At 42.0% G+C, this 13,248-nt stretch overlaps 2 protein-coding genes across 2 annotated transcripts; both read right to left on the bottom strand.

Moving 5' to 3' along the window:
- Window positions 1-362: 362 nt before the first annotated feature.
- prkaa1 (protein kinase, AMP-activated, alpha 1 catalytic subunit) lies at window positions 363-6,059 on the bottom strand. Its single transcript, XM_077738119.1, has 9 exons — window positions 5,842-6,059; window positions 4,817-4,958; window positions 4,380-4,473; window positions 4,070-4,214; window positions 3,890-3,977; window positions 3,465-3,689; window positions 2,884-3,385; window positions 2,675-2,801; window positions 363-2,492 (listed from the first exon to the last, which is right to left on the bottom strand). The coding sequence occupies exons 1-9, from the start codon at window positions 5,936-5,938 to the stop codon at window positions 2,197-2,199; spliced, it is 1,716 nt and encodes a 571-aa protein (XP_077594245.1). The 5' UTR covers window positions 5,939-6,059; the 3' UTR covers window positions 363-2,196.
- A 450-nt stretch (window positions 6,060-6,509) lies between these two features.
- On the bottom strand, window positions 6,510-12,062 carry aif1l (allograft inflammatory factor 1-like). The gene is made up of 6 exons (XM_077738122.1): window positions 11,881-12,062; window positions 11,673-11,734; window positions 10,676-10,742; window positions 9,260-9,301; window positions 8,865-9,030; window positions 6,510-8,017 (listed from the first exon to the last, which is right to left on the bottom strand). The coding sequence occupies exons 1-6, from the start codon at window positions 11,903-11,905 to the stop codon at window positions 7,924-7,926; spliced, it is 456 nt and encodes a 151-aa protein (XP_077594248.1). The 5' UTR covers window positions 11,906-12,062; the 3' UTR covers window positions 6,510-7,923.
- Window positions 12,063-13,248: the final 1,186 nt, after the last annotated feature.

The raw sequence follows: 13,248 nt of genomic DNA, 5'->3' as shown, positions 1-13,248 counted from the left end.
AAAAGCATTCATTGACTATTTTCTTTACATATCACGTAATTATGGATCACAATGAAAATGTCACAATAGTATTGTCCTAATTTTCAGGGAATTTGGGCCAGCCAGACGAAGGTCTTGTCACCATATGCTTCTGCCCGTTTGTCCTCCAGCACCAACACAAAGGCCAAAAATACAGCACCCCTGCAGGTTTTTGTGTGAATAATTCAGAGTTAATAGACAATTCTTACAATACAACATACATTACAATACAATACTTACCACAGCATTAAACATGATTTGAACATTTCAAAAATTAGATTTAAAGATTGAATTCTAAATCTAAAAGTATACGTACTTAAAAAAAAAGGCTTTAATGGACTGTGTGCAATTTAGCGGTTTATTTAGGCAGTTGTGTATACAAAGGATTGAAACACTGTCCATTCGTATATACGCGCTTGATAGGGTCACTTTACACAAAGCAGTCCAGAAAAAACTCCACTCCAAAATCACATTTCCTCACACATTCATCTTTTCTACAAAAAAAAAAAAAGACCCAGAGTACTAACATAAGAGTAGCATAACATAAACCCTCCCCAATCTCATTTTTTTTAATAATCAGTCTAAACACATACTCACCATTATGACTATATTCCATAAACTCTTAACAAAACAAAAAAAAAGTCAACATAAAGTGTTCAGTCGGAATGAAATGTAACAATCAACATATTTTCCAAAGTTATTTAAAGCTGTGAACATCAGCTACCACTGACAACACAACATATGAATTTTCCAACCACCATCAAGGAACAGAGGTCCACAGTAGCCTGTCAAAAAATGCTTTAAAACAATATAGATTTTTCATTTTTTTCCCTCTGTGTGAATTAAAAAAATTTAATCCGGTAATTAAAAAAAATAAAAAAAACAAAACAAGCACAAGGCAAAAGCACAGCGCCTTTTTTTCTCTCCTAAATTTCCCCAAAAATATTAAAAGTTTGTTTTAAATTAAAGGGAATATTGGTGTCAAGTGCTTTAAGTCCCCCGGCCATTGCCAACTAAGGCAAACCGACAGCAAGATGATAAAAGGTGACACATTCATAAGCTTGTCTGGTATAGAAATATGTACTGCTTTTCTATTTAAAGTTGCGTGAAGTATTTTTTTTTAACAAAACCCAACAGACAAAAAAAAAAAGGCAATCATCATCACAGCAATGCCAAATGACTTCCAGGTGATAAAAAATATGGCAAAAAAATGATATATTTCCGTATTTTTGACTATCAAACAGCAACAACAGTAAATGAACCATCTTTCCAAACTGAGTATACTCATTTCAATATGAGGATTGTCAAGTTAAAATGCTGAAAGCCGTTTTTTTTCAATTGATGATCAAGCAGGCACACACAGAATCTCTTGGCAAAACGTTTTTTAAACATAAGTTGGCAAAAAATGGATCTTTCTGGAACAACTATGTTTATCGGCAAAAAAAAAATGGGGCGAAAGCATCTAGCAAACGATATCGTGAATCAACACATAGTTTGGACTCATTTGAAGCTTGTTACATTACAAAAAATGAGAGTGGTGGTTTAAAAAAGGACAAAAAAGGTGATATAGACAACTTTCATGTGGGGTCATTGCACTTCCTAGCAGCCAAGTGACTCCGCCCTCCGCCACTTGGGAGAAAACAAATTAAAAAAAATGGAGCAGCAGGAATGAAAAGAAAAGCTGTGCTAAAGTGCTTCTTCCTTCTCCCGCGTACGAAAGCCAAACTTGATCTTGTTGCCCTCAACCCACCAATAGAACGCAGCCAACCAATTCAGATTCATCGCTCCGCCACGTGTCAACTCGTTTCCCTGCCATCGACGGCCAATCCATTCCAACCGGGAGGGACGGCGTCCTTTACCTAAACGATTGTCTACCTCTCTCAACCCATTCGGGATAACTGGGAAGGTCGGCATGATTTCCAACCCACCCACTTGAAGTGGATTGACAAAGATATTTAGTCTCCCCCTTTTCGAGCTTCTTCCCGCAGTAGCGCAAGCTAGTCTATTGGCGCCGATGGCATCCGCCGAGTTACCGTATCATGGGGGCGGGGCTATAAAATGGACTCCTCTCCCTCTGAGCGGCGAGCGCGTGGCACGCTTATTGCTATAAAGACACTCGGAGAGCAAACAAGGCCGTAGCGATGCACGTGCGGGCGGACGGAGGCGCGAGCGAGCGAGCTATCGCGCGAGCAGTTTGATGAGGTTGGCGCACATCTCGAAGAATTCGATGGTGTGGCTGCCCGGTCGCGGTACCGGCGGGAGGAGCTCGGCCACCCCCGTCGAGTCGACGGAGGAGGCCAGCGACGAGGCCAGCGAGCCCTCGGCGCCCGGCGTTTTGGACAGCGGAAGGGCGGCGGAGGACGGGGCCGGCGAATCGGCACAGTCTCCGTCGCTCTTGATGGCCGTGCGGTAGTTGCCCACCGAGCCGGAGCGCAGGGGCGTCGCCGTGCCGGATTTGGTTTCCAACATGTCGTCTGTAAATGTCGTTTTTTTTGAGAAAAAAGGCCTTACTATACTTTGTCGTTTTTTAAAGAAATAAAAAGCCTTACTATACTATGTCATTTTTTAAAAGAAAAAAAGCCTTACCATACTATGTGATTTTTTAAAGAAATAAAGACTTACTATAGGAATATGAATGAGTAAATGATAAATGTACCGTCTATACTCCGGAAGTCGAGGAGGTAGGTTCGGCTGTCCACCTGGTACAGTTGAAGGCTCATCTTGGTCTGCATGCCAGTCACCGGGTTTTTCCTTCTCACCCGTAAATAATAAGGATTCGCCACCTGCAAGGCCCAGCAACAAAAAAATAAAAAATGAGCTCACCAAGGAATAATCTCGCATCTTTCCCATCGACACGGCTTTTACCTTCCACTCATAGTCCAGCTGCTTCATGGCCCGACACACTTCAGTCATGATGTCATTGGGCCTGCTCTGGCTGCGGATACCCAGATGCCACTTGGCCCTCCGCACGCCCTGGTGCTTGGATTTCTGCGGGTTGAGCTCGTCCAGCGTGTGGCGGGGCCGCGGCGGGGTTTCCGCCACTAGGAAGGGCACACGCTCGGGGTGGGGCTTGACGGCGGCCACCGTCAAGTGCGGGTCGTCCAGGAAGCTGTCGGGCGGGCTGGACGCCAAGTAGAAGTCCTTGGCCTCGTTCATGATGCGGCGGTTGTCGATGATGAGGTGGTAGGCCACCGCCAGGGGGTCCTGGTGGTTGCGGCTGTAAATGCAGGCCAGGACCTCCTCCTCTGTGCACTCAAACTTGTCGCACACCTCCTTCAGGGCCTCGTCGTCGATCATGTTGTTGCTGTACGACGGGTCTTCGGGGAACAAATACTTGGGGAGGTCCTGCTTGAACCAGTCGTCCTCTCTGCGGGGGGGAGAGAGTGGACGCTGGTTGTCAGCGGGGCCCACCATGGGATTGACGGGGGGGGATTTGCTGTCCTTACCTGATCTCTTTGATGGTGGCCCTCTTCATGGGGTCCACTTGCAGCATGTGCTTGAGGAGGCTGGTAACTGATGGGTTCAGGTATGGCGGCGTGAAAAAGATGCCGTCGCAGATCTTCTTGAAAAGCGTGGGCACGTGGTCGTCGTCGAATGGCAGCGTGCCACACAACAGGGCGTAAAGGATTACCCCGCTGCTCCAGATGTCTACCTCGGGACCGGCGTATAACCTAGCGACAAGAACAACAAAAAGAAAATAATCAATAAAAACTGCATGAAAAGTAGTTTATACAATATCACTAGATTTTTTTATGTAATGTAATATTTAATATATGGGAAATGTATTGCTGTGTTGCCAATTCTTCCATTTCAAACCAATTGGATGTCTATTGTTGTCAATGGCGGCCAATGTGTAAAAAGCATCCATTACCTTCCTGAGATAACCTCAGGAGCAGCATAGTTGGGAGAACCACAACTTGTTCGCAGAAATTCTCCATCGGACATCATGTTTGATAAACCTGTACACAGTTTAGCAGTATTACTACAAAATTACACATGTCCACATCGAGGGTTGTATTTTTGATATATATTTTTTTATAACTCAGCTTACCAAAGTCAGCTATTTTTGCATTCATATGCGCATCGAGCAGGACATTTTCCGGCTTGAGGTCTCGGTGCACCACCATGTGACGATGGCAATAATCAACCGCCGAGATGATCTGCTGGAACAGTCGTCTGCTTTCCTTCTCGTCCAACTGCCAGAAGAAAAAAAGACACAAATTGTCAGGCGAAAAGAAGAAAAACAACACCGACCGCGCCACCTCAACAAGCGCAAAGTGGATAACACACAGTTCTCACACATCATTACCAGACCAAGAACACTTCTGGCCCAAAATAATTGACAACAAAAGAGAAATTACCTTTCCATTTTTGCAGATGTAATCAAAAAGCTCCCCTCCAGAGACATACTCCATCACCATGAAGATATCGGTCGGGGTGCTGATAACTTGATACCTGTGGGGGATTGACTGGTTAGAAACATGCATCTCAATACAACACTATTTTTCTAACAGTGGGAATCTTATATAATATTTTCAGGCTAGAAGCGTTAGCATTTCCGGCCTAAACTCCCAGGTGGCACATTGCTAGCATAGCAGCTTCATGTCATGCATGCAGAGGAATGTCAACTTCCTTTGTGTGCATTCCAGATGCCAACCAAGCCAACACAAGTATGTCAACAAAGCGGAAGCCATTTTTAAGGCGCTGCCTTTTGTTTGGTGCCAGCTACTGTATTGCCTCTTATGTATCTCGAGGAAAATGTTATTTTGGATTGGCAATACATTGCAGGGGGACTTACAGTTTAATTATGTGAGGGTGCCTGAAAAGTTTAAGGTTCTGGATCTCCCGACGAATCTTGCCCACCACATCCAAACTGCGGATCTTCTGCCGGTTCAGGATCTTCACGGCCACTTGGTGCTTGGTCAGCTCGTGTTGGCCCACTGTGAAAAAAGACACAAAAAATAGCATGAGCTGTTGCTAACGGTAGTACTTTTTATTGCTTTGGGTTGAAAAGGGACAAAGTTATCATAAGCTAACCTGCCCTTGAAATTAACTACTTTATGACATCAGCAAATTTAATTGTGGAAAGAAGTGGCATTGTATCATGTCAACAGGGTATTTGTGATTTGACATAACTTATGCTGTGTTTATTAAATCAATGACTCAGACAGTATAATTTGGCTGTAAAATATGGGATTATTTCTCATTTTTTGCTTTGACGCTAACTCGAACAGATACGAGCTCTAAGTCACTGGTGCTAAAAGCTCGATTGAATGGCTTTTCTGCTTGGTTAGCTTTAATGGCATTTTAAGGTTAAATTGCGAAATGAAAGCCAGGTCACGCCCCCCCGCCCCCCACACACACACACATGCACACCCACATTCCCAAACTTAGCAGTGAAACCCCCACCCTATCATTAGCCTGTGTCACAATCTGCTAAATTGACACCCAACATCCGACACGTTGATTTGGCAAACGGTCGACATGATTTCATAACATTACCTATCTTTATTGTCAATTCATTTTTTTCCGAGCTTTACTTCCCGGTGGCTCCCTTTTACAAGTGACTTGTGGCTCTTTCCGACTAAACCACCAGCTATTCTGTCCCATAAAAAAGATCTATTGCAAACTAGAGGTGTTTGACGTCGTTGTGTTCGCCGCAAACGAGTTGTGCAAACGGGCAAAAGGGAAAGACAACAAGTGCGACGCCTTCCTCGGGCTGACAAGTTAGCTTGTCGAACTAGCCGCAATGCTAAAAAGATTCGCCGGCCACCATCTTTCAGTTGAAGTCGGTGTGGGGGTTCCCGTCGCGGATCTTCTTACCTTTAACCTTCCCGAACGTGCCCACCCCGAGGGTGTCGCCGAGGATGTAATGTCCTATTTTGACTCTGCCCTCGTGTTTGGTCTTGTCCGTCGCCATGTTCCCGCAGTGGCCTCGCTTAGCCAGGCAGTAAACGGCGGACGCAGATGGACCGAGTTCCGACGCTGAGCTTCCACACAAGAGTCTCCGCGCCGCACGTAGTGGGAGGAGCCAACGCCGCGCTTACTTTGACGTCTCCGGTCGAACGTAAATGACGTAGCAAAGGTGCCTTCAGGTTCACATGGGAAATTTCAGCCCCACTGATTACTTTTATACTAACCTTGGTTCTTTCTAATTATTTAATACATGTCCAACACAAAAACATTAAACTAAATGTCTCCACGTACTAACCATAACGGTATCAATATTCGTTGGCAAGTCAACTACAGAGTTCAGGGAAACACCCTTGTGTACCTCCTTATCTCTGTTTACACTCAACGTTTTACTTCCTCCCAACCTAAACAAACCAGGCTTGCCTCTGTGTAAAACAATTTTAAAGTAAAAAACAAAATGCATTAATTTATTATTAACAGTGTGCATGGCGGCATAATGCTAAAACTGTGCAATCTTAACAGAAATGAATAAAAAAAAACAGTTGTTATTGTATATGACATCCCACAGTAAGACCACATCGGAAGAAATTTTTAATTCCTTTGGTGTCTGCAAAACACAAAGAACAATGTGCATTATCTTAATGAACAATGCTAAAACAGCTAGCACGCCACAAACAAAACAACAGCTCAAACAAAAACGGGTGAAATGGGCCTTAGGAAATGTTCACAGATAAAAACAGTGCTAGTGGAGGTAAAAGAGAGGATAAACTGCCGCAAAAGAGGCACAAATCACAGCACACAGAGAACAATTCAAGTGAAACTGAGTCAAACCTGCAAGATCTTTATGCTTGTAAAATGGGAAATCAAAATTTAAACCCACCCAAAGGAATGGGAGACAAATTGAAAAAGTGTATAACTGTTAAGTGATTAATATGCAACTTAAAACCTGGCCCATAATCAATAAAATACTCACAAAACGTCCGATATTGGCATCTGGGGTCAAAGTTCAACAAGAACCAAAACTGCAGAACAACTTAATTTGAAAATCTGCTAACTTTGAAATGTCACAGTTTGATAAGATGAAAATGGCACAAATTTTGATTGACAGCAAATCACCATTACATGGCTTCCAACATGATGTCCTAAGAAATGGTTATGGCAGCAATATGAAATATTAAACAGTTCAAAATCAAATCAAGTTGACCTGTAAAAGGTTCCATCCTGATGCCTATGTTCAATATCCAAACAAATTGTGAGTAGGGCGGACGATACCTCTTTAAGAAGTTATTAATGACATTTAAAGTGTCAAAAAAGGAGGAGTGGCTTAGAGAGAAAAAATGCATTTCCAATGCTAAAATGAATGGTTTACAACAAAGCAAAATGGATGTATGGAATTGTTATTTACTGCGTGGACCACGTATTAAGCACGTACTCCCTCTTGTTCCCGGACTGAGGCACTTGGAAAGAAAACATGATTGTACTGCTGTTGTTGCGCGTTAAATTTGTGCCCGTAAATCACGGTCCTATCTACCCGTGTACTTGACCTCAAACCCCATAGCCAAAGTCCAGATTGTGAACTTGACACACTAGTTACTGATTCCAGATCAGTTTTCCAAAAGGGGAGGGCCCGCGGGGCCCGTAATCTCTCAAAACATCGACCAATTTTTCCCTAAAAATGGGCTGAAGAATTCTTCTTGTGCTCGTCGAAAAATAAAAGCATCTTCCCTTAATGCGCAACAACCAACTAATTAAAAATATAGGAAAATGACATGGATACTACAAATGCTACTTATTACCTAAAAAAGTAATATTCACAGTCAAACTTTTTTTTTTTTAGCGACGAGCTCCACCTAACGCAAAAAAACAAAACAAAATGGACACCTTTCACGTACCATACATCACAAAAATACCTTCCTCAGTCCAGTGGTCCACCGGGGTAGCAAAATTGGAAAGCAGCCTGGGAAGGCAGGAAAGAGGGCGGGGCTAAGGGGCTTAAGGCAAGCTGGAAATGTCTCGCTTGGGGGGCGGTCCGTCCGACTTGCAGGCCGCCGCTGGGCCATTGGCTTTGTCTTCGAAGAGTAAGACTCTATAGAAGGAGGAAAAAAAGTTTAGTTGGTTTTCCAGGAACTTTGTATTAAAGGACTTTGACTAGTGTCAGTGGTTAAAGTATAAAAGGGACAGCACATATTAATATTCATGTTAATGAACATTAGCCAAGAGGTTCAGAGACATATGTTAATTGGTATTGAGTTCCAGGTATGAAGAGGGAAGGTGCTTTGGCTAATTTAGCACTATTTTTCAAGGGAACTACACAGTCACCTATAGAGCCAGCCCTTGTTAATATGTTGGATTTTTTTGGTACAAAATCTTGTATTGGAGTAGGAGCTTTTTGTTGAAAGATTTTGTAAACTAATTTGGCATCTGCATATTTAACATTTATAATTCCATTTCAGGCATTTGTGTTTTAAATGTGAAGCCCTGCAAAAGTCAAAATGTGATGTTTTTTGTTGAAGGGCAAAGGAGTAACCGTGTATTATTTTTTTTTACACTTCCTGCATTCAAGGATAAGGAGATTAGCCAACTAAACAGTGCAGCGGCTTAGTCCCGCAGAGCTGACGTGCCCCTGAGGCGGACTGCTTTAAAAAGGATCATCCACGATAACCAGATTGAAAAAAGTGGCCAAGACGCCATCTCATCACCCCCAAAAAAAGTTTCCGCCTAGTCATGAAACGACCAAATTTTCAGGCCTGTCACTTTGCTATTGGCGGCCTTCGCTGACTCATCCATAATCATCTACCTAATCGCGCAATCCCACGGCTAAGAATAACGACGACCCGGTTTTGTTGCCATGGAGATTAGCGAGCCAGTGGCATCGGCGCTCATCCCGGCGGACGGATGACGCAATTGGCCGACGGGGCGTGGTTGAAACTCACAGTTTGAGTACTGCCGAACGTTTGCCCAACATCATCTTGACAAAGTCCCTGTAGTCGATGGTGTTACTGCTGCTCCCGCCCGTCACCTCCATGATCATTTTCTTCAGTTCCAAGTGGGTTTTGGGAACACCGAGTTTCTCCATCATCCTCTTGAGGCCCATTAGATCTGAAACCAAGATAAAAAAGAAAATATTTAAAATTGTGGCATTTATTACAGCTATATTATATACTATTTTAATAGTTGACAAATCACAGCTCACATAAAAAATCCATTACTTATATAACTCAGGACTTTACATTTTAGCTATGCATCAAAGTCAAAAAGATGTCTTTGATATTGTATTGTTGCCAATAAATCAAATAATTCTGACATTTTGTTCCATTTTCTCACTCACCAATCTCGCCTTGGTCATTCAGATCAAATTCAGCATATTTATCTGCGGAAAAAAAGCACAACATAGAAGACTTAAAATAAAAACAAAACAAACAAGTCCAAATTTACTTCAAACCTTATGAATGATAATTCCATAACTCATATTTTCTGATCACCACAAGATTTGCATAACACATTTATTTCTTATGAGTGTTTATACATGTGTTTTGAAAAGCCTGTGCCTTTCACCCCTTTAAACACCACCGTTTTCTCTCCTCTCGTCAGATTACACTCTGTGTGGCACAATGGCAGCTGTGTGTGCCCATGTGTTGGGAGTCTGAGAGACGGAACTGTGTTAACTGTGCGAACCCGCGGGGAGACCGATGGGACAATGATCAGCCTGTTCCCAAACTTGTGGGGGAGTGAGTATTCTATATATTGCAGAGTGGGACACAGCCTGTTGATCATCTGCAGCCATATTAAACCAGCCGACCCAAGTCTGCTGCCCCTTTTACCCAGACACTCACATGGTGCCTTCAGGGGCAATTGGAATTTAGGCCTTCACAACATTATGACAGAGTAACAATTGCAAAAGCGGTCATATCGTTTTTTTTTTACACAAAATACAAAGATGTCTCCATTCTTTTGTACATGATGTAATATAAAGCTTGTGATAGGACAATTATCGCTATAATACAATAATAAAATACAAAAATGTATTTTCATCCTTGTGCTGTGAATTGAAACAAGTTTATAACAAATGGAAAGTTTGGCTAGAATCCTGTTTAATCTTATTTTATTTTTTAATAACAGTGAGACTACATTAAAAAGCTATATTGAACGTTAGCATTTTTTTTTAGCTAGCATTGACATGGGTCTGCAACAGTTTGCATCATTAAGGTCAAAGGTCGTCAACCCTAACATAACCCACTGGTGTACATTTCTCCTTTGTTAATGTTTTTTTCAAAGTACTCATAAATACTGCTTTGGTCAAATCCTGGATATCAATCATGTTTTTATGCCACAAAACTACACGAACATCTGGAGGGAGTGATTGGGCTCCCTTAAGCAGCTTTGCGTCATGCTAAAATTCCAACGACAAGATACATTCACCCTTGTTTTATGAGTTTGAATTCAGTTTTTATGTCACAATGAGGCCATTCTAACACCACTTTTTGTTCCTGCCGGCGGAAGGGAGCAAGGTTCCTGAGATAACATTGATAAAAACATAATAATAATAAAAAAATAAACCCTGCCGCATTCCACTGTTGGCCTTGCGGACATAAACGCAGCATGGAGAAATGTGAAAAAAATACAGATGCCTAAAGAGAAATACTACTGCATTCCACTACATTCCAGTGCTATCACCCAAACTCAAACACCTTGTCCTTAAAAAAATATTTACCATTTTATCAGTCACATACAAAAAAATTCTTACTTTTAAAACCCTCCAGCTTCATTGCGAGGTCATCTTCGTCCCTATACTTTTGGTCCTCCAGGAATTCCTGAATATGGGCAGAAAAACAGAAGGATTAAGTCAATTCCAGCTGTAAAAAAAAAACAGGTTCAAAACCAGGATGACTCACAACGGGCCCGTGTCCTGGTTGATTTGTCGCGACTGAGTGAATTTATGAAAGTGGGACACCTCACCGGGGCATGAAGACAAAAAATGCCAGGAGCGATCTGCACTAATGAAATGATAATGAAGCATTCCGCCATGTGGAACCACAATCGGGCCTGACCTCCATAAGTCTTTCCCGTTTCCAATGAAGCCCGACAGGCTTCAAATGTTTCAACCTCCTCCTTTGACATATTTAAAATTATTCCCAATCACCACATTTACTACTTTTACATGAATAAAATAATCTTTACTATTCTTTTGAAATCTTAACTATTTTACTGCCAATCCAATGCGTCTTAAAGGGCCAGTAGCTCTAACTGGTGACTCATTGGGCCAAACGGATTCAACTTCTATCCCTGTCAATGTCATTCAATGAGTTAAAAAAAGACCTCCACAGCCCCCCAGCTCAATGAATAACCGATTTTTTGGACAACCCTCACTTGGGGGACCCCCCCTTGCCCTTAGGAGCACGTGATATGTAGCAAAAAGGATTCATTGATGCAAAGGAATGTCCTGAAGGCATCACGAACTGCATTTATTTACTCTGAAAATGGGTGACTAGATGAGTGGGAATCAAAATATGAAGATGAACTATGCAAAAGATCCGTGGGAAGAAATAACGGCAGACAAAGAACCCCATTGAGAGCGCCTACACACCTGTTACCCCGATTCAAAAAGAGCAGGTGTAAGGCTAGGAATTTCAAACTACAAAACAATGAAGACAGACATTATGACTTGACGTCCCGATGCTTCCAAATACGACGCATTTACGGTCAATCGGATAAAGCAATGACAAAAAAACAACAACACTTACCTGATTTATTTCTTCCAGTTTTACTTTTTGTTGATCCTTTAAATGCCCGAAGGCCTTTCCCCCTAAAATAAAAAGAAGAAATCAGGGGAAAAACATGTCAAATATGGACGTGACCTAGCTTAAACGACCCATTGTAATTGCGGGATTGGAAGTTAGCCACCTAGAGACAAAGCCGGATAAAAAAATAAAATTAAAGACATTGTCTAACCTTGTAGGTTTTTACTTGCAGGCATCACGGCGGCTTTTGTGCGTGTTTTAATCCAGGTTATGAAATATTTCTACAGCCGAGTAGGCTACCGCAAACGTGCGGGAGATGCTCCAACCTCACTCGGATTGTGGCAAATTTGGCGACCGCTGTGATGATCGACCCTGTGAGAGGATACGCATCCGGTAACAGTTTTTCACAATAAATGTCAGCGTCCTCCAAGGCGTCCCCTTTACGTGACAACGTTGTGATTTTGCCTTGAAATAAGATGGTGATTTCCCCCTAGTTCAAAGAAGAATTTTACTTTTACCTTTGATGCTTCAAAGCACCATGTTTCCGTTAAAAATAACGGTCTTGCTTAAAAGGGCGACGTCTTGTGGTGGAGGGAGGGACAGCTAGTTGGCCTCAGGTCCATTCACAAACTGTGAATAAATAGGTTGATCCAATTAAATTCTTAGTAAAAATGATGCACTGCAGTTTTATTTTTCAATTGATATAAAACAATTTCATAGTTTTGCCTTATTATTTATACTTTGTGTTTTTAACCAATGTTTTAGCCATTATACTGTTTAATTGTGTCTATTCATTCATCTACATTTTAATTTTAAATGTTTATCATTATTACATATTCAAAAATAGACTATTAATGTTTCCTTACCGCATGGTGGCGCACTATCAAAAGTAAAAAGGTGCTTTAGAGCACATATTTAATTATTTCAGTGATAAAATAATAGCAATTTTGCACAATTCACATTGACAACTGATAGGGAAAAAGGTCTGTAACCTATAATATTCTTTTTGTTTTGAATTTCAAACATTTTGGCTGTGGTTGCAAAGTTCTCTCATGAAACCAGGCCATTGTGGGAGTTTTTTCTATGCCACCTACTTTGAGAAAGTTTGGAGGTTTTTGGCTTTTGGAGTTTTGCATGTCAGACGGCAAATGAGCGTCTAATGCGGCCTGTGCAAATGAGTTCCTGGCTCACATGCTACTGTGGATGATAATTCTGAAGCAATGAGACTGTAGGTGAACTAGGTCAGGGGTTAAGGGGTAATTGCATCCTTGGGGGGCTGCCGAGGTGGACCTCAATCTGTGGAAAGAGAGGACGGATGAATAGCTGCAGGGAACAATGAGACTGGAGAAAGAAACCGATGAAACGCAGTCGTGAGCAGAAAATACGATTGCTCCAACTAAAACACTGTCAGCCAATTGAGGCCAGCAAAGTAGCACAGCCATTTTGACAGCCTTACAAAAAGACAGTTAGAACTAAATGGCGTTCCACAAAGAATGATCCCGGATACCCTTTAGTTCATTCATTTGGTGGTCAGTCATAGGCATTAAGGTGTTCAATCCATTTTGAAAGGTCACTGAAA

This window comes from Stigmatopora nigra, chromosome 17, assembly GCF_051989575.1.
Source record: "Stigmatopora nigra isolate UIUO_SnigA chromosome 17, RoL_Snig_1.1, whole genome shotgun sequence".
NCBI classification, from domain to species: Eukaryota; Metazoa; Chordata; class Actinopteri; order Syngnathiformes; family Syngnathidae; genus Stigmatopora; species Stigmatopora nigra.
Note: the sequence above shows the minus strand (reverse complement) of the source record. Positions and strands in the feature narration are given on the sequence as shown.

What these genes read in the sequence shown, in the direction of transcription:
- prkaa1 (XM_077738119.1), bottom strand. Translation starts at nt 5,938, where the DNA reads ATGGCGACGGACAAGACCAAACACGAGGGCAGAGTCAAAATAGGACAT. An exon ending in ACATCTGCAAAAATGGAAAG is followed by an intron (nt 4,215 to 4,379) that starts GTAATTTCTCTT and finishes TTCTTCTGGCAG; the next exon opens with TTGGACGAGAAGGAAAGCAG. An exon ending in GCCACCATCAAAGAGATCAG is followed by an intron (nt 3,386 to 3,464) that starts GTAAGGACAGCA and finishes TCCCCCCCGCAG; the next exon opens with AGAGGACGACTGGTTCAAGC.
- aif1l (XM_077738122.1), bottom strand. Translation starts at nt 11,905, where the DNA reads ATGCCTGCAAGTAAAAACCTACAAG. An exon ending in TGCAAGTAAAAACCTACAAG is followed by an intron (nt 11,735 to 11,880) that starts GTTAGACAATGT and finishes TTTTTATTTTAG; the next exon opens with GGGGAAAGGCCTTCGGGCAT. An exon ending in GAATGACCAAGGCGAGATTG is followed by an intron (nt 9,031 to 9,259) that starts GTGAGTGAGAAA and finishes TCTTGGTTTCAG; the next exon opens with ATCTAATGGGCCTCAAGAGG.